The 25,745-nt window shown below is 50.7% G+C and overlaps 1 protein-coding gene across 1 annotated transcript; it reads left to right on the plus strand.

Annotated features, from left to right (window-relative positions):
- Positions 1–19,430: 19,430 nt before the first annotated feature.
- On the plus strand, positions 19,431–21,699 carry LOC125520248 (aspartyl protease family protein At5g10770). Its single transcript, XM_048685116.2, has 3 exons — positions 19,431–19,699; positions 19,880–20,187; positions 20,371–21,699. Exons 1-3 carry the CDS (start codon positions 19,522–19,524, stop codon positions 21,394–21,396), a joined length of 1,512 nt encoding a protein of 503 aa, XP_048541073.2. The 5' UTR covers positions 19,431–19,521; the 3' UTR covers positions 21,397–21,699.
- Positions 21,700–25,745: the final 4,046 nt, after the last annotated feature.

Raw genomic sequence — 25,745 nt, forward strand, 5'->3', positions numbered from 1 at the left:
TAAGTCTTCGTTTTCTTTTTCTGCGGGGGCGCGCTGGCACACCCGCAGGCTGTAGTCCAAAGATTTGGGCCGACTGCTGAGCAGTCGGGCCGGATCTCCCCGGCAACTGCATTTCTTATTTGCTGACCGTTGATAACTTTCTTTCTCTACGGGTGCGCGACAGCCTACCCGCGGGCTGTAATCCCCCAGATTCGGGCCGACTGCTGAGCAGTCGGGCCGGATCTCCCCGGCAACTGTACTTCTTCCTTGTTGATTGTTGACATCTTTTTCTTGCTCTACTTTTGCAGAGGCCAACGCCATCCTGCAGCAGCAGCTGGGTGAAGCCAACACCGCGTTGTGTGCCAAGGAGGCAGAGTGCAGCAAGCTAGCCCAGGAGCGTGACCGGCTGGCCACACAACTGGTGGAGCAGGCGGAGCTTCTCCAGAAGGCCCAGAAGGAGGCGGAGGTGAAAGAGTCCAATCTCCTCACCGAGTTCGAGACCGAACGCTCCTCCTGGGCCGACAAGGAGGCGTTGCTGACTGCCGGCTTCGGCAGGATTGATGATATGGTTGATGGTAAGCTTCTTCTTTTTTTCTTTCTTTGAGCTTCCGGCTTTTGATCAGGCCGGGTTCTAGCTTCTGACTTCTGGCTTCTTTTCTTTCTGCCCGAGCAGACTTCTTCCCTGGCCACTCTAGCGGCGCCAACCATGCCATTGAGACTTATCGTGAAGAGCGGAGGGCGGAAGGTGCGCAGATCACCGCCAACGCCCCTCGGACCCTTAGTGAACAACTCCTCAGCATCCAGGCCCACCTTCGACCGGCTCATCGGATGCTGCGCGGCCTTCAGTGTGTCGGGGCCCATGCGATCTTCGCCCTTTGGCCAAACATGCCGGCTCCACGCACTCCCAGTCGGACTGCCGACTGGCTGGAGGTGGCGGCCGGCCGTCTGGAGGCTTGGAAGGGTTCCTCGGCCCGGGCTGGAGCACGCCGGGCCTTGGAGTTCGTCAAGGTGTGGTACCCTGGGCTGAATCTAGCCCAGTTGACCATGTTTCGGCAGGAGTCCCAGGAGGACCTGGTGGCGGTGGAGGGTGATCTTGTCAAACGGGCGGCGGCGATCACCGAGTACACCAACACCAGCGTCTTCATCCCTGAACTGGCTGAGAATGGTGCCGAGGCGCCACCGGAGTGGTTCGGTCTGAACCCGAAGGTCAGCGAGGACTCGGCCGAGGTGATCGCCACCAGCGATGAGGGAGAAGGCGAGGAGGACGAGGAAAGCGGAGAAGATGCGCCAAAGGTCGGAGCGGACGGCGAGCCTCAGCTTGACCGCGCCTCGAACAATGAGCCGCACTCGAGCGCGCCGACTGCTGCTGGAGGCGACCAAGCGGAGACTAACCAGCCGTCCACTCCACTAACTGCCACCAGCGACTCCGCCACCCAGCCGGACCCCTCTGCTGCTCCCTAGGCCGTCAACTTTTTTTATTTTTCCTGCTTATCAGTCTCGACAAACTTTGTTAAATTTGCACAATTCCACCCGGGGGGTGTATTTCAAACTCTGTTGAATGCTGGCCAATGGGCCTTTTGACATGTAAATATTTTTGCTGAGTTCTGTCTTTTCTTGCTTTCTTCTCCTCAGCTTTTTTCCTTTGCCGCCCTCCCTTGGTTGCCGTCTTGCCAGCCAAGCAGCCGCTCTGTGGATTGTGGCTGGGTCAAGTACTTAGCCACTTTCGGGAGGGCAAGCACTTAGCCGATTGGAGTGCTAGCAAGTTCAGTAGAAGCCGGTCGGCCGGCTGCTGAGCAGCCAGCGGTGAGGCGGGAAGCCGGCTTGAGCTATGTACGTGCTTTTGGGTCCTTAGTCATTTTTCATGTGGGCACCCTTTTCTGCCTTTAACCCCTGCCTACCAGACAGTCGCTCTGCGAACTGCGGCCTTGGCAGGAGAAGGTTTAAGTGCCAACACACTACTTGTCCGGCTGCAGGAAGCACTACATAGTACAAGGCGGGAAGCCCCCGGGCCGATTGGTCGAACCCGGTGCCAGGCGGACAGATGAAATAACACACTCATAGGCATAATACTTATCATATAGATAAAAGTGGGTAGTCCCCGAGCTCTTCTAGGGGGAACCGGAGTCTTTGTACTTAATACAACAGGTAGCATGGTACATACTGCATCAACTGTAAAATCTTCGAAGGAGATTTGCATTCCATGGCCGTTCTGTCTCCTTGCCGGAGTCGTCTCTTTTTCGTGCTCTAGGCTTCTGAGCATCGATCGGGTAGTAGGAGTCGTTGCCCAGAACTTTGCTGATGATGAAGGGGCCTTCCCAAGGTGCCGAGAGCTTGTGCTGGCCGACTGTTCGCTGGATCAGCCAGAGCACAAGGTCTCCCTTTTGGAAGGATCTTGGCTTGACCTTTCGGTTGTAGTATCGGCGTAGACTCTGCTGGTAGATGATGGACCGTCTGAGTGCCAACAGCCGGGCCTCTTCCAGCAAATCGACGCCGTCTTCTCTTGCTTCTTTTGCCTCCTCTTTGGTGTACATGGTGACTCGAGGGGAGTCGAATTCTATGTACGTCGGGATGACGGCTTCGGCACCGTAGACGAGGAAGAAAGGCGTGAAGCCGGTTGACTTGTTTGGAGTTGTGCGCAGGCTCCAGAGGATGGCCGGCAGCTCATCGAACCAATAGCCGGCTGAACGCTCTAGAGGCTCGACCAGTCGGGGCTGGATGCCGAACAAAATGAGGCCGTTTGCTCGCTCCACTTGGCCGTTTGACTGCGGATGGGCAACGGACGCTAAGTCCAGTCGGATGCCCTGCGTCGCGCAGAAATGGGCCAACGCGCCTTTGGTAAAGTTTGTGCCGTTGTCGGTGATGATGCTGTGAGGTATGCCATACTGAATGGTGATGTCTGCAATGAAGGTCACACAATAGTCGGACCGTTCAACTTCTTGATTGGCTTTGCTTCTATCCACTTGGTGAATTTGTCCACAGCGACAAGAAAATGAGTCATGCCGTCGCGTGCTGTCTTGAATGATCCCACCATGTCCAACCCCCAGACGGCAAAGGGCCAGGCAATGGGGATGGTCTTGAGTGCAGAAGCCGGCAAATGTGGCTTTGAGCAGAACTTCTGGCACCCTTTACACTTCTGGACCAAGTCTTTGGCATCTTCTAGAGCAGTCGGCCAGAAAAAACCATGGCGGAAAGCTTTGGCAACAAGTGACCTTGAAGCCATGTGGTGACCACACTCGCCTTGGTGGATATCTTTGAGGATTACTTGGCCTTTCTCCGGCTCCACGCAGCGCTGGTGCACACCAGTGACACTGCGCCTCACAAGTTCTTTGTTGACAATGGTGTATGCTACTGCCAGACGTTGCACTTGTCGGGCCGAGATCTCATCAGTCGACAGCTCTTTGTTCACCAGAAAGTTGAGGATGGGCTGCGCCCATGAAGGTGCTGCTATTTCTTTGACTACCAGAACTGCGATTTGCACGAGGGCGGTTGGGCTGGGAGGCGGCGGGTTGGAGTCGGCTGCCGCTTGCTGAGTCGATGAAGTCCCCCGGCCAACTGTGCTGCAGTCCCTGGGCCGGGTTATGAAGTCCCCGGGTCAGGTGCGACTGCTGCAGTCCCCGAGCCACCTGCCGAAGTCCCCACGCCGTCTACTGGGGTCCTCAAGTCAGATCCGACTGCTTCAGGAAGAGCCGGCACGAAGATGGAGTCTGATTCTGGCGACGGCTTGAGGAGGCGTTGCAGGGCGACGCCGGCTGGTATTGCTTGCCGGGTGGAGCCGATCCGTGCCAAGGCATCTGCTTGCTCATTGTCATTTCGTGGCACATGGAGGAACTCGCGCCCTTCAAAGTATCCACTGAGTTGCTGGACGACGAAGCGGTAGCTTCCCATTGCATCCTTGGCATCCCAGTCGCCTGACGACTGCTGGACCACCAAGTCGGAATCACCATAGCATAGGATCCGGCGAATGCCGAGTTCCTTGGCAAGCCGGAGCCCGTGTATGAGTGCTTTGTATTCAGCTACGTTGTTGGAGGCGGCGAAGTGAATTTGCAGCACATATCTGAGCTTGTCGCCTTTGGGAGAGGTGAGGACGATGCCGCTCCCAAACCGGTGCGCATCTTGCAACCATCAAAGTGCATTCTCCAATGGGTGGAGTCCGGCGCTGGCAGCAGGTACTGGGTCTCAGCCCAGTCAACGAGGAAGTCGGCCAGCGCTTTTGACTTGATGGCAATGCGAGGCTGGTAGTAGATGGTGTAGGGGGCCAAATCTATGGCCCATTTGGCCACTCGGCCCGATGCATCTCGGCTTCCAATGATCTCGGCAAGCGGAGCAGTGAAGACAATAGTGATTGGGTGCTCTTGAAAGTACGGCTTCAGCTTCTTGGCGGCAAAATGTACGCCGTGGCACATCTTCTGATAGTGGGGGTAGTTCTGCTTGGAGGCGGACAACACTTCACTCAGGTAATACACCGGCCTCTGGACTGGTAGTACTTTGCCTTCTTCCTTGCGCTCCACAACTATGACTGTGCTAACCACCCAACTGGTGGCAGCGATGTAGAGAAGCATGGGCTCCTTAGCAGTCAGAGCCTCCAGGACAGGCGGAGTGGTCAACATCTTCTTGACCTGGAGAAAAGCTTCGTCCGCGTTGTCATTCCACTCGAAAAAAGTGGTCTTCTTCATGAGCTGGTACAGGGGAAGAGCCTTCTCGCCCAGCCGACTGATGAAACGGCTGATGGATGCCAAGCAGCCTGTGAATTTTTGCACATCCAGCAGTCGGGTGGGCACCTCCATCCTCTTGATGGCCTTGATCTACACAGGGTTGCACTCTATGCCGCGCTTTGAGACCAGGAAGCCAAGGAGCTGGCCGGCTGGTACTCGAAAGACGCATTTCTCCGGGTTGAGCTTGATTTGAAATCGGCGCAAGTTTTCAAAGGTTTCCTTGAGATCTTCTAGCGGCGTGTCACGCTTCTCCGTCTTCACCACTACTTCGTCCACCAGACATGGGTGTTTCTGCCGAGTTGTTTGAGGAGACACTTCTGCATGCAACGCTGAAACGTGGCACCGGCATTCCTCAAGCCGAACGTCATGGTCAGGTAGCAGAAGGCTCTGAATGGTGTGATGAAGGCGGTGTCCAGCCTGTCGGCCGTGTTCAGCTTAATCTGATGATACCCTGAGTATGCATCCAAAAAACTCAACAGCTCGCATCCAGCTGTGGAGTCTATCACTTGGTCAATTCTTGGCAAAGCAAATGGATCTTTGGGGCAAGCTTTGTTGAGGCTGGTGTAATCAATACACATGCGCCACTGCTTATTCTTCTTCAGTATAAGGACTGGGTTGGCTAACCATTCTGGAAAGAACACTTCCATGATGAAGCCGGCTGCTAGAAGCCGGGCTATCTCTTCTCCAACGAATCTTCTCTTCTCTTCTGACAGGCGGCGCAAGGGCTGCCTGACCGGCTTGGCATCAGGTCGTACATGTAGCTTGTGCTCGGCGAAATCCGTCGGAACACCCGACATGTCTTTAGGGGACCATGCAAAGATGTCCCGATTCTCACGGAGGAAATCAACGACCTCGCTTTCCTATTTGCTGTCAAGGTTTGCACCTATGACAATGTGCCTCTCCCGGCGCTCCGGGTCCAAGGGTATCTTCTTCGTTTCTTTCGCCAGCTTGAATGAGCCCTCAGCTTCCGACTCCTTGGGGTTGGGTGACATTTCCGGCTGCTTGCCTGCCATTGCCACAACCCGGTCAAGGAGCCGCTTCTCTGCTACAATCACAAGGGATTCGGCTAGCCGGCTGTTGTCTGCTGCACAGGCGGACGACTTCCTGTAGTCTCCATTTATGGTCAGGATTCCCTTGGTGCTTTGCATCTTCATCTTGAGGTAAGCATAGTGGGGGACCGCCATGAACTTGGCCAGGGCAGGCCGGCCAAGTAGTGCATGATAGGGGCTCTCAAGGTCCACCACCTCAAACTAGACTGGCTCTCGGTGGAAGTGATCTTTGTCTCCAAAGAGCACGTCAATCTGTGTCTTGCCGATTGGTGAGCAGGAAAGGCCAGGAACTATGCCATGGAATACAGTCTGACTGGGCTCAAGGTGTCTCTGTTTGATTCCTAACTTCTCCATAGTGTCTCGGTACAATATGTTGATGTTGCTGCCGCCATCTATCAGAACTCGGGAAAAGCAAGTAGCTCGCCTCTCTGTGGCGAAGGTGGCATCCAAAACCAGGGCATAAGAACCAGGAGAGGGCATCACCTCCGGGTGGTCAGCTCTGCTCTAACTGATAGGCTTCTCAGACCAATGCATGAACTCGGGGGGTCTCTGATGCTACTGCAAGTACTTCTTGTTGCTGTTGCCGTCAGTTGTGCTTGTCGTCGGCCACGCTGGTGAACACGACATAAGCTCCATTCTCTTCAGGATACTCGTTTTGTATGCCGCCGACTGGCCGAACCGCCGGCTGCCGGGGAGGAGGAGGAGGTGGCCTGGTAGGCGGAGGAGGAAGGAGTCCATCACCCTTGGCGATCTTGGTGAGCCAATGGCATTTCCGAGTGGTGTGGTTGGACGGCTTCGCGCCGCTATGGAACTTGCAGGGTGCATCAAGATTCTGCTCGTATGAGAAGGCGGGCAACCAGTTGGGCTTGCCGCCCTTTTGATGCTTGGGTAAAGGCTTCCCTTCCGGTTGTTGGTCTTCGACTGTCGCCACCTGACGGCTTGTGGAAGCCGGCTGCGTGACCTTGCGCTTGTTGTCATTTTGCTGCTGACGCCGACTGGTATCGCCAGCCGGAGTCCGAGTAGTTTGAGGAGCTACTTTTCCAGATGCGTCAACTTGGATCTCCGCCTTCGTGGACGAGTCGGCCGTGGCATACTTGTCTACTATGATCAATAGTTCGTCGAGGGTCGTCGGCTCGTCGCAGAGAAGCTTATGCTTGAGGAGGGTGCCTTCTCGGCACCCGGCAGTGAAGTACTTGATGGCCTGCACCTCATGCATGCCCTCGCAGGAATTGCGCAGCTCGGCCCAACGCGTGAGGTAGTCGCGAGTTGACTCGTTGGGGCCTTGGACGCACAAGGAGAGCTGGCGAGGCTTGGGCGGTCGCTTGTACGTGCTGCTGAAGTTGCGGATGAAGGCTTCGGTGAAATCAACCCATTTGTTGATGCTGTGGGGCTTCAGGCTGTTCAGCCATGTCCAGGCTGTGCCCTGGAGCATGAGCGGAACATACTTCACGGCAACGCGCTTGTTGTCGTTTGAGATGCTGACGGCTGTGGAGTAGTCGACCAGCCAGTCCTCCGGCTTCACGGAACTGGTTTACTTGGGCGTATCTCTCGGGAGCGTGAACCCTTTGGAGAAGGGCTCATCTCGGATGCGGGGGCCAAAACAAGGCATACCCAGCTCGTCTTCTTCTTCTAGTACCAGGGATCGGTTGAGGCGGTCGATCCGGCGGCGGGCGTCGTTCTCTCCGGCTCCTCCCCGACGGCCAAGGCGATCGCCGAGTGTCGGATGGTCAATAGGCGGCGGGGAAGCGTGCCTCTCCCTGCGGGGGGAGGGGGAGGCGGACAGTCGTCCCGTCGTTCCACTGCTCTTGGGCGGCCGTCTTGGTCGCGCTCGATGGTGGTGCGAGTCCGGCTGCGGCTGGCGGCCGGCTCCTTGTCTCTTCTACCGCGGACACCACCAGTCGGCGTCCGGGATGTCACGCCTTGATCTCGGCGAGGAGGCGGATCGTTGTTTCGCCGGTTGGGCGCTTCAGTGCGGCAGCCGGCCTCTTGCTGCTCAGCGACCGCGTCGAGGAGCTGCTGGACGTGCTCCATCATGTGGCAACGCTCATCGCCCTCGAGCTTGTCTAGCTCGTCTGATGCCGCCTGGGTAGCTCGTATGTTCTCTGCTGGCGTGGCGTAGACGGGACGATCTGTCCTGAACATGCTGGCAATGGCCGCGTTGTGCTGTCGGATCATGCCGATGCGGCTAGGCCCACCAGGAGCCGGCGTGCCGCCAACGGCACAGTCCATCTCACACTGGTAGGCCTCCGAAAGGCGTCTCATGCTGGCCAGCCTGTTGGCGCTTTCGACGAGCTGGACGCGGCGCACCTCCAGCGTCTCGGCATCGGCGTCTTCTGGAATGGGCACAGTCAGGTCTTGCAGCGCCGTCTGCAGCGGATCCTAGCCACCTCCGACAGAGTGCTCGTCGTGGCTGATGACGAGCACCTCCGTGACAGTGCTGCCCCCGCTGTCCGCGCGAGGAAGCGGTTCGTCGTAGACCACCATGTTGGTGGGGAAGGCGTCGAGCGACGCTATGTCGGAGTCGACGAGCATCGGATCGGTGGAGCCAACCGACTCCAAGTCCACAGCAGGCTCGCTGGCGACGTGGAGCTGGTCGAGGAGTCTAACGAGACGGCTCTCGGAGTCATCTGGGCCCGCGTCAGATACGGGCTCGTCGGAAAGGCGAATCTCGCCAACAAGATCGGCGAGGCAGCTTGCCGAGCAGGCGACCTCTGCGCCGTGCAACGCGTTGGCGCAGACGCCGTATGGCATGCCGGGCTGGCTACGCTCGCCAGGAAGGGACAAGGTTCCCGTCTAGAGCAGGTCTCTGGGAGATGGTGCACCTCGCCCCATGGTGGGCGCCAAATATCAGGGGTTGGGTGCGACATATGTCAAAGGATGGCTTATCATGGTGGCAGCGAGTAAAACGTCGCTGGTGCCCGGAAGCGGGATGAGGCGTAGACATGAACGCCGGAGTACTTTACCCAGGTCTAGGGCTCTCCTAGGAGATAACACCCCTAGTCCTGCTCTGCGGGGTCTCCGCATGATCACTAAGGCACTAGTGGATACATTGGTGCTCCTCGAGCTGTATGTTAGAGGTGGGAGAAGGCAGGGCTTGCCCTCTCCTCTCTCTATGTATGAGTCTAGGTCTAACAGGTTGTGAACCCTTTGCATGGGTGCCCTAGGGGGTTTATATAGGCCTACCCCCCAGGGATACAATGGTAATCTGGCCGGATGTAGGACCCGGCTGTCAGTGTCTCTGGTCGCCGGCTTCTCCGCCGGCTGCTGGGGCCCGCCGCCTGGTGGGCCCCACCGACTGGTCTGGTACGGAGCCGACAGGCTGCTCCCGCCGCTCGCTGGTCTTGCCGGCTGCTGGTTACTATAGTCGTAATGCTAATGACGTGTACTTGGTCAGGGGAGCGTGGCTACAGTCCCGCCGCCTGGTGGGAGATCACTGTAGCCACTCCGTGTCTCATCTGGTTAATGGTGCACGGACACCGAGGGAGGAGGGGGCCGCCTGCTAGAGGCCGGCCTCCCTCGGGTCCGACTAGTCAGGCTTCCTCCGTCTTCCGGGCTCTCGCTGCCTGGTAGGGCCCGCCGCCTGCAGGCCGTACCGATAGGCCGTCGTGGGAACAGGGCTCCGCTTGTCAGGAGTGACGTCAAGGGTGGAGTGGCAACAGTGTCGCGTCGTGCGGAGATCTCCGCCTATACGGGGCACTATGGTCGCGCCTTGCCCTGGATATGGGGGAGATGGGCCACACTGTAGCCACATCCTGTGTTGTCTTCTTAATGGGGGCGCAGACTCTGAGGGCGCCGTGGGCCGCCTGCTAGGAGCCGGCCTCGCTGGAGGCTGCCTGCGAGGAGTCAGCCTGTCTTGGTGCCGCCCTCTGGAACCTGGCCGTCTTCTGGCAGCCGGCCGCTCGAGCCAGTCAGCCACCAGAAGGCGGCGCTTCATTCTAGATGTTTGTGGGGTGCAACCGGCCCATTGTCTTGCGTGTATATCAGCCAATAGCTGTCATCCCTCTTCTTCGGAGATGCATCTTTGAAGGACTCCGGTGGTACTTTTCTTGTACAGTTCTCCTTCATGAAAATTGTAGGCCTTCGAGCGTCGAATGATGCAACGGGCCTAAGTCTGATCCTTGGGGAGCTCATTCCTAGTAAGGTAGGCAAGGAAAGGCTCGGTCCTTGGGGCAATTACAGCCATGATTTCGTGGGCCGATGGTGTTATTTCGGTGCCCGAGCCCCCGATGATATCGGAAGTGTGATCGGAATCTGGGGGTATGATCGGCTCTGGACCAGTGTTGCCGCTCTCGTCCTGCCACACCACGGATGGCTTGAAGAGCCTTTCCACAAAGGTGTTAGGTGGGATGGGGTCACGTTTAGCGCCCATGCGAGCAAGGACGTCTGCGGCTTGATTACTCTCTCGAGCCACGTGATGAAACTCGAGCCCCTCAAACCGAGCTGATACTTTGAGTACGGCGTTGCGGTAAGCTGCCATCTTCAGATCTTTTGCATCGAATTCTCTGTTTATTTGGGATATTGCGAGGTTTGAATCCCGCGCACCTCAAGGCGTTGTATGCCCATGGAGACAGCCATCCGGAGACCATGCAATAGGGCCTCATATTCGGCTGCATTGTTGGAGTCTGTGTATAGTATTTGGAGCACATAACGGACTGTGTCTCCTATGGGGGATGTCAAGACGACACCAGCCCCAAGTCCGGCTAGCATTTTAGAGCCATCGAAGTGCATCACCCAGTTGGAGTACGCGCCGTACTCTTTAGGGAGTTCGGCCTTGGTCCATTCGGTGACGAAGTCAGCCAACACCTGAGATTTAATGGTTCGGTGTGGTTTGTACGTTATTTCAAATGGTAAGAGCTCAATGGCCCATTTTGCAATCCGGCCAGTGGCGTCTCGGTTGTTTATAATATCATTGAGTGGTACTTCTGAAGCCACCGTGATTGAGCACTCTTGAAAGTAGTGCTACAGCTTGCGGGATGCCATAAAGACCTCATATGCTATCTTCTGATAATGCGGGTATCGGGATTTGTATGGTGTGAGGACCGTCGATGCGTAGTATACTGGTTTTTGAAGTGGGAATTTATGCCCCTCTTCTTCTCGTTCGACGACCAGCACCACACTCACCACCTGGTGGGTTGCAGATATGTAGAGCAACATCGGTTCACCGACGTTTGGTGAAGCCAGGATAGGGTGGCTCGCTAGCAAAGTTTTATTTCCTCTAGTCCGGCCGTTGCAGCGTCCGTCCATGCAAAGTGGTCGGTGCGTCGGAGAAGGCGATACAATGGCAATGCCTTTTCTCCTAATCTGGAGATAAAACTGCTCAAAGCTGCTACGCACCCTGCTAGTTTTTGGACCTGCTTGAGGTCAGTTGGTGTTGCCAATTGTGATAGGGCCCGTATTTTGGCTGGGTTTGCTTCAATTCCTCTATTGGATACAATGAACCCGAGTAGTTTGCCGGCGGGAACGCCGAAATGCACTTTTCTAGGTTGAGTCGTATATCATATGTTCGGAGGTTGTCGAACGTAAGGCGCAAGTCGTCCACCAATGATTCAAAGTGCTTGGTTTTGATGACTACGTCATCTACATATGCCTCCACAGTCGTGCCAATTTGCTTTTCCAGGCATGTTTGAATCATGCGTTGGTAAGTGGCGCCGGCGTTCTTGAGCCCAAAAGGCATAGTGTTGAAGCAGAAAGGCCCATACGGGGTGATGAATGCCATTGCGGCCTGGTCGGATACCTTCATATTAATTTGATGGTATCGGGAGTATGCGTCGAGGAAACACAGTGAATCATGTCCCGCGGTTGCATCAATAATATGGTCGGTGCGAGGTAGTGGGAAGGGTTCCTTAGGGCAGGCCTTATTAAGGTTTTTAAAATCGACACACAGGCGCTAGGATTTATCCTTCTCTGATAAACCCAGCTTCGAGTAACTTGGCTAGCTCCTCCGCCATAGCCTGTCGTTTGGGTTTGGAAAATCGCCGCAGCGTTTGCTTGACTAGCTTGTATCCCTTCAGTATATTGAGACTGTGTTCGGTCAGTCCGTGTGGGATTCCTGGCATATCAAAAGGGTGCCAGGCGAAAATGTCCCAATTCTCGCGCAGGAACGTGCGTAATGCGGCGTCGGCCGTCGGATCCAGCTGTGCCCCAATGGAAGCTGTCTTCTTGGGGTCCGTCGGGTGAACTTGAAATCTAACTATTTCGTATGCTTGTTTGAAGGAAGTTGAATTAGGTCTCTTATCCAGTATTACGTCGTCCCTATCCACTGTGGGAAGTAAGGTGGTTAATTCTTCGGGCACGAGGGCCTCCGATAGTGCCTCGAGGGCCAGGGAAGCGGTTTTGTTTTCGGCGTGGAGTGCTATGTCCGGATCACTGGTAATGGTGATAACTCCGTTGGGCCCGGGCATTTTGAGCTTCATATACCCGTAGTGGAGTATAGCTTGAAAGCGTGTGCATGTGTCTCGCCCCAGCAGGGCATGATACCCGATGTTGAAAGGTGCCACATAGAAGAGTAACTCTTCGGACCTATAGTTCACCGACGTGCCGAATACCACGTTGAGTTTGATTTTCCCCGAGCATCTTGCTTCCCGACTGGGTATAATGCCTCGAAAGGTTGTATTGCTCTGCTCAATGCGACTCCTGTCCGTTTGCATTTTATTGAGTGTGTCCTCGTAGATGAGGTTTAGTCCGCTGCCACCGTCCATTAACACTTTAGTGAGCCGAAAGCCGTCCACGATTGGGATTAGGACCAAAGCAGCTAGTGCCCGGACTGAGCGGGACCTTGGTTCGTCATCGGCATTGAAAGTAATCGCCGTATAGTTCCAAGGGTTTATTACTGCTATTTGGCAGACTTCGGCGAGGTCGCGGAGCACCCTTTTGCATCGATTATTTGATGAGAAGGTCTCGAAGACCATGAATACTTTGTGATCATCGTACTTCGAAGAGTACTTCTCTGGGGTAGTGTTTGTGAGGATACCCTCGCCGCTCTTGGCCACTTGCCGGAGTATCCAACATGACCGTAGGCTGTGCGTTGTTTGGTATTCGGTGTCATGTGTATTTGACAGGGCCTATCGAGCCATTCCTCGAAGACAGTTCTATGTCCCGAAAGGGCTTAATTTTCTTCTCCACGAGACGATGATCAGGTGCCCCGCAAGGGTGCATCCTTTTTTCCCGTCCGAGGGATGGCTTAAAGGCATGCGGTTCCCAGCGGGCTGTCTGAGTTTTCCAAGCGCTTTCCATTGCATAGTACTTCTGCACTATGTGTGTCAAAACTACAAAGTGCAGTATGTGACGGTGGTTGAGGGCATTAAGGATTCCCCCATCCATACAGTTGTTGCGAAATACTGAGATCGCGTCGCCATCGCAGCAGTCTTTTATCTGGTTTTTAACAAGGAGGAATCTAGCCCAAAAGTGAGGGACTGTCTCCCGAGGCTGCTGCCTCACATACAATAGGTCGCATCTGTCCGAAGGGCCAGAATTGCTTGGAGAATATTGCTTGTGGTGGGTAGGCGGGCTGAAATTCACACTCTGACCCACTATGGAATCCGGAGTTTGAAGTATTTCAGAGGTTAATGGCCCAGGATCCAGAGTGTCCTCAGAGTTTTTAGACTCAAAGCCTGGTTCTATGTTCAGAGGACGGATAGTTTCTCGAAGATGGGCGTCCGGCTCATAGAGCTCAGAGATCCGAACATAGTTTGTTTTTAGCGTAGGAGGAGCGGTATCCTCACCTTGCTCTTCCACGACAGTCACCTGGTGGGTGACCGATGGGGATATGATTTCTCTCTGGTCGAGTTTAAGCCCAATCAGATCATAATCTATTGAGACCCCCAGGGCGGTGATGCGATCTAGCAGTTCGTTTAAAGACGAAACATCTATCGGATCCATCTTATCGACGCTTTCGGGGTTGATGCGGAGATGATTTTTGGCAATCCGGGGGACCGCCTCAGGCTTTATGGCCGGGCGGGCGCCTATGGTGAAATTGCCGATCTGGAGGATTTTCCTAGGAACTAGAGCTTTTCCATAGGTGATTTTGTCGTTCATGACAAGGCGAGCCATCTATCCTTCTATCGACAACACGGAGGATCTCTCAATGAAATCACCAATGTCGGTGTCAAAACCGGCAGATCTCGGGTAGGGGGTCCCGAACTGTGCGTCTAAGGATCTAGGGTAACAAGAGGCAGGGGACACAATGTTTACCCAGGTTCGGGCCCTCTTAATGGAGGTAATACCCTACTTCCTGCTTGATTGACTTTGATGAGTATAGGGGTTACAAGAGTTGATCTACCTCGAGATCGTAATGGCTAAACCCTAGATGTCTAGCCTATATGATTATGATTGCCTCTACAGACTAAACTCTCCGGTTTATATAGACATTGGAGGGGGCTAGGGTTACACAGAGTCGGTTTACAGAGAAAGGAATCTTCATATCCAAGTGCCAAGCTTGCCTTCCACGCCAAGGAGAGTCCCATCCGACATGGGGAAAACCTTCCATCTTGTATCTTCATGGCCAAGGCGAGCGGCGGAGGCAGCCTGTCGGCTCCATACCAGACCAGTCGGCAGGGCCCACCAGGTGGCGGGCCCCAGCAGCCGGCGGAGAAGCCGGCCACCAGAGAGACTGACAGCCGGGTCCTACACCCGGCCAGATTACTATTGTACCCCTGGGGGGTAGGCCTATATAAACCCCCCCAGGGCACCCATGCACAGGGTTCCCAACCGGTTAGAACTAGACCGGCCCATAGAGAAAGGAGAGAGCTAGCCTTGCCTTCTCCTACCTCTAGCATACAGCTCGAGGAGCACCATTGTACTCACTAGTGCTTTAGTGATCATGCGGAGACCCCGCAGAGCAGGACTAGGGGTGTTATCTCCTAGGAGAGCCCCGAACCTGGGTAAAGTGTGCCAGCGTTCGTGTCTACGCCTCATCCCGCTTCCAGGCATCGGCGACGTTCTACTCGCTCCCACCATGATAAGCCATCCATTGGCATATGTCGCACCCAACCCCCGACAGATAACAGATTTCATTTGCCACCCGCATAAATTATTTTCAGCAATAGATCTCATCTACTCCAAAATTATATTATGCAATATCCATACATCTCCATGTATTCTAGATCGTAACCTACATCTATGCATAGCATGGCTCTTGATGCCACTGTTGGGGAACATGACAGAAAACAAAAAATTTCGATATAGCGTGCACGCCCAGGACCACTAGGGAGACTGCATACAAGGTTTGATCTGTTCTGTACCGACTCGAAGCACAGCGGAAGAAGAGTCGGTGGAGATCGTTGGTGCAGATCCCCGCAGCTAGGATTTACAACCTCCCAACCGCGAGGATGTACTCCCTCGCCGGACGGCCCTTCGGGAGGCGGTCGGACAGTCCCCCGGACGATGTCGCGGACAGCCCTTCGGGAGGACCCTTGAAACTCGAACGGAGACTCAGACAGCCCTTCGGGAGGACACTCGAATAGCCCCTTGGGCAAAAGACCGAAAATACGACCTCTCTACGGGGTTGCACACATATGGTGTCAGCTATCCGGCAGGGCTTCGCCGTCCAGAACTAGTTCATGCCGGAACCCAGACAGCCTTACCGCTCTACGAAACTCTTTTCGTGGGAGGGAGAGAAGAAGCCAGATAATGCATGGCATGTGTATGAGAGTAAGGGATGATTCTTTAGGCAGCCCCCCTCCACCCCTATTTATAGGCCAAGCCCAAGGATGGCTTCTCCAAGAAGCCAAGGGGGGAAATACCAAAAAGGCCCTCAAGGTGGCTTCTCCAAGAAGCCACCCCAAAAGCACTTTCACTATTCATGACAACATTTTTCAGCTTCCGTTCGAACCGAAAATATTTATGTGGGCCTAGAACATTTCCAGTACCCACTTAAAATAATTCTCGATGCGTTCTGGAACAATTGCAGATTAGTGATTTTCATCTGCGAAAAGCAAACAAGAATGCGATTTCACTATTCATGACGACAGTTTTCAGCGTCCGCTCGAACCGAAAATATTTATGTGGGCCTAGAACATTTCCAGTACCCACTTAAAATAATTCTCGATGCATTCCGGAACAATTTCAGATTAGTGATTTTCATCTGCGAAAAGCAAACAAGAATGCGTTTTCACTATTCATGACGACAGTTTTCAGCGTCCATAAATTCCAAAAATATTTATGTGGGTCTTAGAATAATTCCAGTACCCACTAAAATGATTTTGGATTCGTTTCGAAACAATTCCGGATTAGCGAATTTCTCTCAGACTCCCTGTCTAGTATTCAGCAGATAGATGACCCTTAAGCGTGTGACCCTATAGGTTCGGTGAAGTATAGACATGACCGGAAAACCTTCCGATCAATGATCAACATCGGAGCCGTGGACACCCATATTGATCCCTATACCCACACGAAGAAATATTCAAGTGAACCTCCAGTTGTCGTGTGCTATTCCCGTTGCTTCATGATATGTTACAAATACCCGAGGTGATATCTATCTGCATCCTTGTGGATCAACAACTTGTCCACTATGCAAGTTACCTTGTTACCAGTTTTGTTCTCTTTTCTCGTTTTTGTGTTCCGGCATCCCTGTGATCAAATCACATTGTGTCTGGCCAGACGATGATGGATACCGTGACACTGAGAGGGCCCGAGAATATCTCTCCATCGCCGGAGGAGCAATTCCCAATCTTGAGCTATCTGGTTTCTAGTCATACTTTTCCGTGAACCCGTAAGCCGCCGTAATAGCCACCCATTTACGGATAACGTTTAACAAACCCCAAAGTTCACGAAGCAAGCACGAAGGAACTCGATACTCTCATGGTCTAAGGAATTATGCAAACATTAACTTCTATGTGTTATTAACCATTAACTTGTGACGAATGTATCTCATGGCATAACATCAATTTGGGTCGATCCAACACAAGTGTTCTACTAACACCGTGCCCTCAAAATTGCCAGCATAGACATGCCCATGATCAGGAAAACAGGATCATCATGCAATACTTGAGCCAGTCTTAGAGGCAAGACTAGGAATACATTTTACCGTTTATTATACCACACGTGCATATGAGTTTCCCTCCGAGCCTCGTGTTATTGCAGACTCGAGAATCATAGCGGTTATAGCATGGAACATAAACATTCACTACAAACTTGGAGATACAAAATAACTGTTATTACTGCCTCTAGGGCATATCTCCTACATTCAGATCCTATATGCATATTAATACCCCTCTAATTATGAACATGAATATGCTTTGTGAGTAGTTATGTTTGTTCCTGAGGACATGGGAGAAGTCTTGCTATTAGTAGTCATGTGAATTTGGTATTCGTTCGATATTTTGATGAGATGTATGTTGTCTCCCCTCTAGTGGTGTTATGTGAACGTCGACTACATTACACTTCACCATTATTTGGGCCTAGAGGAAGGCATTGGGAAGTAATAAGTAGATGATGGGTTGCTAGAGTGACAGAAGCTTAAACCCTAGTTTATGCGTTGCTTCGTAAGGGGCTGATTTGGATCCATATGTTTCATGCTAGGTTTACCTTAATACTTCTTTTCTAGTTGCGGATGCTTGCAATAGGGGTTAATCATAAGTGGGATGCTTGTCCAAGTAAGGACAGCATCGGTCCACCCACATATCAAATTATCAAAGTACCGAACGCGAATCATATATGAACGTGATGAAAACTAGCTTGACGATAATTCTCATGTGTCCTCGGGAGCGCTTTTCTCTATATAAGAGTTTGTCCAGGCTTGTCCTTTGCTACTAAAAGGATTGGGCCATCTTGCTGCACTTTATTTACTTTTGTTACTTGTTACTCGTTACCATTTATCCTATCACAAAACTATCTGTTACCTATAATTTCAGTGCTTCCAGAGAATACCTTGCTGAAAACTGCTTATCGTTTCCTTCTGCTCCTCGTTGGGTTCGACACTCTTACTTATTGAAAGGACTACGATAGATCCCCTATACTTGTGGGTCATCAAACCACAACCGTCCGCCCTTGCCCCGTTTCTCTCCCGTGACTCCTCCCTATTCTCCGGTACACACTTGGCGAAGCCCTGCCGGGATTCCGCTGTCACTGCCACCACCACGTCATCGTGTTGATTCAAGTCTCATCTACCTCCTCTCCCTCGCTTGCTGGCTCAAGAAGGAGAGGATGTCGTCGAGCCGTACGTGTGCTAAACTCGGAAGTGTCGCACGTGCGGTACTAGATCGGATTGGATTGTGATTGGATCGTGAACAGTACGACTACATCAACCGTGTTACGATGCTAACGCTTTCGGTCTACAAGGGTATGTAGACACACCACCCTCTAGTTGTTATGCTTCTCCATAGATAGATCTTGGGTGTTTCATATGAACATATTTGATTTTCATGCAACGTTCACCATCAATGATCCAGCTGCAAAAAGCAGCAATACCATTAATTAGGCATCAAAGAATAGCGGTGGCGGGGACAAAATACTGTGGCAGGCAGGAACCGTCGCCCACCACTGATGGCATGTTAGCAGTAGCGGAAGGTTGGTGGCGAGTAGGCCTGGGAGTCTAGACCGTCACTGCTAGCCTTTGCACCCGCCACTGCTAGGCATTCCTGCAGTAGTGTAAACATATATTTTTATGGCATATTACAAATATTTTATTAGTTAAATTGAAAATCTAAAAAATCAGTGTGCAACTTATATTTCCGTCGAAACGGAGTAACATATTCGCATGTCCTGCATAAAATACTACCTCCATATAACTAAATATAAAATGTTTTAGCTCAAAGGAATAGAGGGAGTACATTATTATTTGGATTAGTGCATAAATGACCTGTAAAATAACATCAATACTTTGACTATTGAATCCACGTCTAATGGCTTTATTCATACCTAGCTTCTTTTAATTTATAATCTTCCCCAGATGCTTCATTGCAAAAGAAGAAGAAGAAATATACCATGAATGCTCACTGTTCTTCTTTCTCTAAACTCTAGAAATGAAATACACGAGATTACCTTTTTTCTAGAAATATGGACTTGGAAGTTTCCAAGAAAGAGAACACTGGGATCATATTCTTCTCCGATCTGAGCTTTGCTCATGTCTCGAATAAAGCCCTGCTACCGGCATGATGGCGTTCGCACTTTGTTCCCCTGACTTTCATGGTTCTCTAATGTCTATTTTTTTTAGCTGTTGCATGCACAGTTTTAAAAAATAATGTTGCGTGAATCCAAATCACTGGGTTTTCCTTCAAAAAAATTGGTGCGTGAATGCAAATCACTGAATTGAAGGGGGTCACGCCAAGGAAGCTAGGTTGTGGAAGCGAGAGCAGAGCGCTGCTTCATGGTTTATAATATACTATCTCCATTCCATAATGTAGTGCGTCTAAACTTTTCGAGATTCAACTTTGATAAAAAAAATGGAGGGCCGGGTAGTATCATACAGTACATAGTGGACAAGGACAATTATTATGGGAGGAGGGGCATCAGCCAGGCATGATTGCGTGCGGTTCAGGCCTATACTAGTGATATTGCAAGCAAAAGTGGATGAAAGATCATATCCTGCAAAGCAAATTAAAGGCGTGTGCGTACAATGTTGCCAGTCAGAGGCCCTTGGAATCGATCTTTAGCACGCATATCACGAGGAATGTGCATAGGTAGCTGCTCTCAATCGTACATCCGCCCATTCGCTGCGTCTCTATGTCTATATATAGAGAGCGGAGGACCAGGCACCGGGCACAAATCATCTGGTACACCATCCGCCCCATTGCAAAAGAGCTAGCATTGCCTACACGTTACATACCACACTTAATTAGTGGACCATGCAGCAGGTTTCCGCTTTGCCGCCGGTATTGCTCCTTCTTCTTCTAATCAGCTTGTCTAGTTCTTCTTGCTGCCATGGTGCCAATGCAGCAGCTGGGGATCACCATGACTTCATGGTCGTGCCAGCAAGCTCCCTGCTGCACCTGTCACAAGGCGCCGTCTGCTCCGGACACAAGGGTATGCTGGAGAGCTATATTCTTCATACATTATTATTATTATTATTATTATTATTATTATTATTATTATTATTATTATTATTATCGTTATTACTACTACTATATATATATATACTGTAGTAGTTGTTGTTGTAGTAGTGTACGTATGTAGCTTGAGCTAATCGATTTGCATGCATGGAAGATGACGGTCTAACAGCGATGCCGCCCCACAACCGCGCGGCCTGGGTGCCGATAAACCGCCCTCATGGCCCGTGCTCGTCGGCGGGGGCTATGGACAACATGGTCGACAACATGCTCCTGTGGGACCAGCTCCGCACCAGCTACATCCTCAAGGAGCTCTCCGATAGTCGTGCCGGCAAGGCCGTACCGACAATCGACGCCAATGCCGCCCCAGCCCCTCCGGTGGTTAAGCAAGATAGCATGATGATGGAGGGGAACATTACAATGGGGCCTCAACCCAACGTAACATGTAACGCTAGATCGTCGTCGGTAAGAAAATTATGCTAAATCTTGGACGCATGGCAGATTATTCCTCAAGTTTCAGTTTCACAATATGTGTCTGGCTGTGCGTTTATGGAGATGTATACTACTGTAGTAACACATATGCATCCATATAGTATTACTCCTAACATAATCACTGTTTGTCTTGTATCCCATTTTTAATTTGATTAGATGGCAACATCGGATGCGGCGAGGAGCGGCAAGCCCGGGGTGAGACAGACGGTGATTATCGACACCAGCAGCGACATCACGTGGGTGCAGTGCCTCCCGTGCCCCGTCCCGCAGTGCCACCTGCAGAAGGACCCGTTGTATGATCCAGCCGACTCGACCACGTACGCCCCGATCCCCTGCGGCTCCCGCGCCTGCAAGGAGCTCGGCAGCAGCTACGGCAACGGATGCTCCGGCTCCGGCCAGTGCAACTACGCCGTCAACTACAGTGACGGCAGGGCGACGACGGGGACGTACATCACAGACACGCTCACGCTTTCCGACAACACCACCTCCATCAACGGCTTCCGGTTCGGGTGCAGCCACGCCGACAGGGGCCCCTTCGGCGACCGGACCGCCGGCGTCCTGGCGCTTGGAGGCGGGCCCCAGTCGCTGCGGGCGCAGGCGGCGCCCACCTATGGCGACGCCTTCTCCTACTGCATCCCGCTGCCGAGCTCCATCGGATTCCTCTCGCTGGGCGGGCCACCGGTGGGGCTCTTGCCGCGCTTCGTGCTCACCCCTCTCATCAGGAACCCCCGTGCACCCACCTTCTACATCGTGCGCCTCGAGGCCATCGCCGTGTCCGGGAAGCGGCTTGCGGTGCCGCCCGCGGCCTTCGCCGCCGGCGCTGTCATGGACTCCAACGCCGTCATCACGCAGCTTCCGGCGGTGGCGTATGCCGCGCTGCGTGCCGCGTTCAGGAGCTTCATGGGCGCCTACCCACGGGCCGCTCCCGTGCTCAACCTCGACACCTGCTACGACTTCACACGCTCCCCCAAGGTCACGCTCCCCAAGGTGTCCCTGGTCTTCGCCGGCGGGGCTACCGTGCCGCTTGATGCTGCGTCCATCATGCTGGGCGGCTGCCTGGCGTTCGCAGCCATCCCCGGCAATGGATCCCTTGGCTTCATAGGTAACATCCAGCAACAGAATTATGAGGTTCTGTACGACGTCGGCGGCGGGAGCGTGGGATTCCGCCGTGGCGCGTGCTGATGTGGCAGTGGCAATGGCATGGCCAGCCAATGTGTGATGTCTGTGTGATGACCCCCTAATATATATCTGGGGTCCACAAGCTAGCTCGCCCAGGTCCATGGCACTAGTTTGTTACTTTCTCCGTCTCAAAATAAGTGTCTCAACTTTGTATTAATTTTAGTATAAAGTTATACTAAACCAAGACACTTATTTTACAACGGAGGGAGTATAAAATAAATGTGGGGACAAAATGTTAGATGTGTAATGCTCTTTTGTGTGTAATTCTGTGTAATGGTTTATTAATTAGATATTCCTTTTCGAGCCCATGCTCATCTCAAAGTGATATCTTAGCCGTCCAGTTAAATGTGGATTCACGTCGTAACTCGTATTCTAGTGGCTATTTATACCGTCCGTGATAAAGAAAAGCCATGGGCCTTCTTCTCACTTGCTGCGGTAGGTGGCATCACCAACCAGGCAGAACAACCCGCCTCGCACGGCTCAACTTTAATCCCGAGCCATACTATTCCAATGCTAAATCAATTATCAAATTTAACTACGAGGATTTCGCAAAACTAAGAAACACGTAGGTAGGTTCAACTGAACGAAACTAAGATCATTATCTTTTGGTCCCCCAGTCACCTTCACCATCAATTACGCAGACTGAGTCGGCAAAGCATTCTACTTTTGCCGGAGATCATCTCCAAACCTCATACGGTCGCAGTCGCCTAGTCGTTGTGCACAGCCGGAGCCACAATTGGAATCGGCCAGCAGAGCCGGCTCTTCCTCCCGCGGCGGCAGCACCACTAGAGGCACCTGATCTGGATGCTCCAAGTTATTCGTGTACTTCCATCAATCGAAACCTTCAAGCCATGCCAGAGTAAGCGTCCACGGTTAGAGTTAAACTTGTTGTATAGCAGTGGCGGAGCTTGAAAGAAATTGTTGGACGGACCAGACTAAAAAAGAGCACATCTATAATAGCTAAATAGTCCATCCCACTATCCTATTTTTTTTAACATGCAAGCTATCCACATTATTAAATAGGCCCCTGGGTAAAAATGCTTTCCACGTGGCATCACCATTCCACATGGCATCGCTATTTAGTACAGGGTGTTCAACTTTCTGTTTCGTCTCCCTACTTAATTTCCATCGTTACACTGTGCTCGAAACAAATGGACGGAAATGCCAGCCCATTACCTTCCTACCTACGCCGCTGCCTCATGTAATCAATTTTCCCACGTTCATATTCATCTTCTCCTCTAAGAACTATTCATCTTCCCCACCGATGGTCGCCTTTGGTCGCCTCCTCCACCAGACCACCACAGATGCAGAAACTTAAATTTGAAGTTAATAATGAGAAAGAAACGGATGGTGTAACTTATGAGTCACCTACACTTTTTATATTTCAAATCTCCCCTTGGGATCTCCATACTGGACTCCCCGCTTGCAGCCCCACACGTCTTCTCCCCTCCTCATTCACAACCGCATCAATGGAAGGTCAGCAAAAATCCCACCTCCTGCTTGGTGTTCCCCTCGCTGGTGTGGTGCCTGCGTGGTTGAGGCAGCATCTGTGGTGCCCTGCTCTGCTCCGGCTCCTCCTTTCCCTTCTCAGTCTTCTTTCTAGGGAAGGTAGCTCCACGCGTTGCTGGGAGGTTAGCTCTGGTCGGTTCACCGGAACTAGCAAGGTGACCCGCGCATTTGCGCGGCTAGACTTCCTATCTTTGTGGTGTTTTCCTTGGTCTTTCCACTACATAACTATTTATACAAAAGATGAAATTTTGGTTATCTAAAACAAAAGCTTATAAGAGACAGGGCCTATATATATCTAGCAATGCCAAGCGATAGGCTTTGGTACTAATCTATAGTTTTCAGTGTTCGGCCTTTTTTCATCCATTTTCATTTGTCTTTCCACCTAATATATTTTGGGGATTTTCACCAAGAAAAGTCTGAAGATTCAAGATTTGTAACCATACTTTTTAATTTGTTCCAACACGTGCCTCAACACCGGCCATATAGCGTTTGTATGTTTTCTTAGTAGATTGTCATATATCCACTTATCAATATATGTTATTCCACGTGTTCTCATCATAGCTTGAATATCTATACGACTTCTCACTCTAAACGGATGTAGTCACTGAATGGGGAAAAATTCTAAAACATTCTCTCACTTGGGCTCGCCGGAGCTTCTCACCTCAGATGGTGCCTATTTATTTTGAATGTAAGTGTATTTTTAAGGAAATTGAAACGATTTATTTCATATTTGACATGCATGAATTTATTTGAGTTTTAATTTCATGTTCAAATGCACGGGTTAATGTAAGCCCTACAGTTCAATTTTATATAACGGAACTATACTTAGTAATTAGATAATAATTTATTTAATTTCATGTGCAACTTTGTGGGCTAAATTTTATATTTAAGCCCTATAGCTGAATTTTTCTATTTATGAAAAATATATTTAATATTTTAGTTACTATTTATTATATGCAATTCACATATAAATCAAGTTGTTCTTTTTGTGACTTTGTCTATCAAAGAAGAAACATATCTAGTGTTTTTATTGTGAAAACCCCCCAAAAAATATCAATCATGATCAATTGTATTTGGTGGCTTGTCTGTTTGTTTGGAGTTTTTTGCAGTACAATTTTTCTTTGTGTTTTTAGGGGTTACTTTTTTTCTTTATTGGACGGCCGTTTGCATGGGAACATACTGAGCAAATTCTGCTCATGTATGTGCATGTACTATGTGTATATGGGGGCTAGGCTTTGTAGTACTACCTCCGTTCCTAAATATTTGTCTTCTCAGAGTTTTCAAATGGATTACCACATACGGATGTATATAGACATATTTTAGAATGTAGATTCAATCGTTTTGCTCCGTGTGTAGTCACTTGTTGAAATCTTTAGAAAGACAAATATTTAAGAACGGAGGGAGTATATATTTTCTTGTATGTAAGAAGATTTACATGTCTATGTTTTTTCCTTCCAGAAACCTTCTTGCGACTTTATTTTCTAATGCGCTGCATGGTCTAGTTTCGTAACGTGTCCAAACTGAACTCTGCTTGTATGTGTCATCTGTTATTGTTTATTTATTCCCGTATAGGCCTTTCATAGTATGTATCCATGCATGTCAGGCGTATCAATGATGGCCGTGTACATGGTTTTATTTTTTGAACACTACATGCTTTTTATTCTCTTTTTTCTGTTGCCCGTGCGTTTTACCCTTGTCTTATCCAATCTGATGCATCATGGGCTGATTGATTCAAGTGAGTTCGTGCCGGCTGGCATATGTAGCTTGGCGTATGGGAATTGGACTGTGACCCATCGTTCTAGTTATTTTTAAATCAACTCATCGTTCTAGTTATTTCTAGCAAATCATAGCCGTTCTTTTGAGCCTTTTTTCTATTGTTATATCTAAACCGTTCGTTTTATATCGTTTTAATAATATAATAGATCAGACCAACGGCTGGGGTCCGGAGCTGCCTTTCTTTCGGGCCTGGCAGGAGTTCCTGACCCGGAAGCCCCTATCTAGCTGTATGTCTTTCTACCTTGGTCAACTAGCCATTGTTAATCGTTGATATGTTTTACTGTACAGATTTATGGTAACAGGGATGAAGCAGATCCCATACGGTGATAGGGGTCTGAGTATTTTGTTCCATATACGGTGATATGTGCTTTGTACATGTTGTGAGATTCAAGAAAAATGGATTGATAACGGCAATGTTGATGCCCTCTTTCTGTTTGTTTCGCAACACACATGGGCTATCTAGATTGAAAACGTATGCATGAGGTCTTCAGTCTTCAGCAGTAATAGTTAGGTATATATGCATCTAAAAGGAGCAGCGAGACTAGCTCTGATCTTACCAAGATGACTTGGATGCTTCTTTTTATATACTCCATTTACAAAAGCCTTTTTTCCTATGGAACTACAATGAATTCACACATTTCTTCTCTTACCTTTCATCATGGATATGCATAGAGTTATATTTTACATGTTCCGCAGCAACGCGCGGGGTATTATCTAGTTTCTTCTAAATTTTGGAATCATAAGCATTAGTTTATTATGCAACCTTATGCAAAGTTCCAAGATGGAGCAATCAGATATGTACATATATATACGCTACCATATAGTACGTTCAACCATGATTCCATGTTTCTCGCAAAAAAAACCAAGATTCCATGAAGCACCATTAAGTTAGCTACTTGTTGCATTCTATAATGTAAGAACGTTTTGACACTACGCTAATGTAAAAAATGTTCTTATATTATGGGACGAAGAGAGTAATACAAACAATGAAGCTACATTAAGTTAGCTAATTCAAGCAAGAGCAATATATGGTCTTCTTGAACTTCGGTTATGTCATCTCTTTTTCT

Source organism: Triticum urartu, chromosome 7A, assembly GCF_056163025.1.
Source record: "Triticum urartu cultivar PI428250 chromosome 7A, HENAU_Tu73, whole genome shotgun sequence".
NCBI lineage: Eukaryota > Viridiplantae > Streptophyta > Magnoliopsida > Poales > Poaceae > Triticum > Triticum urartu.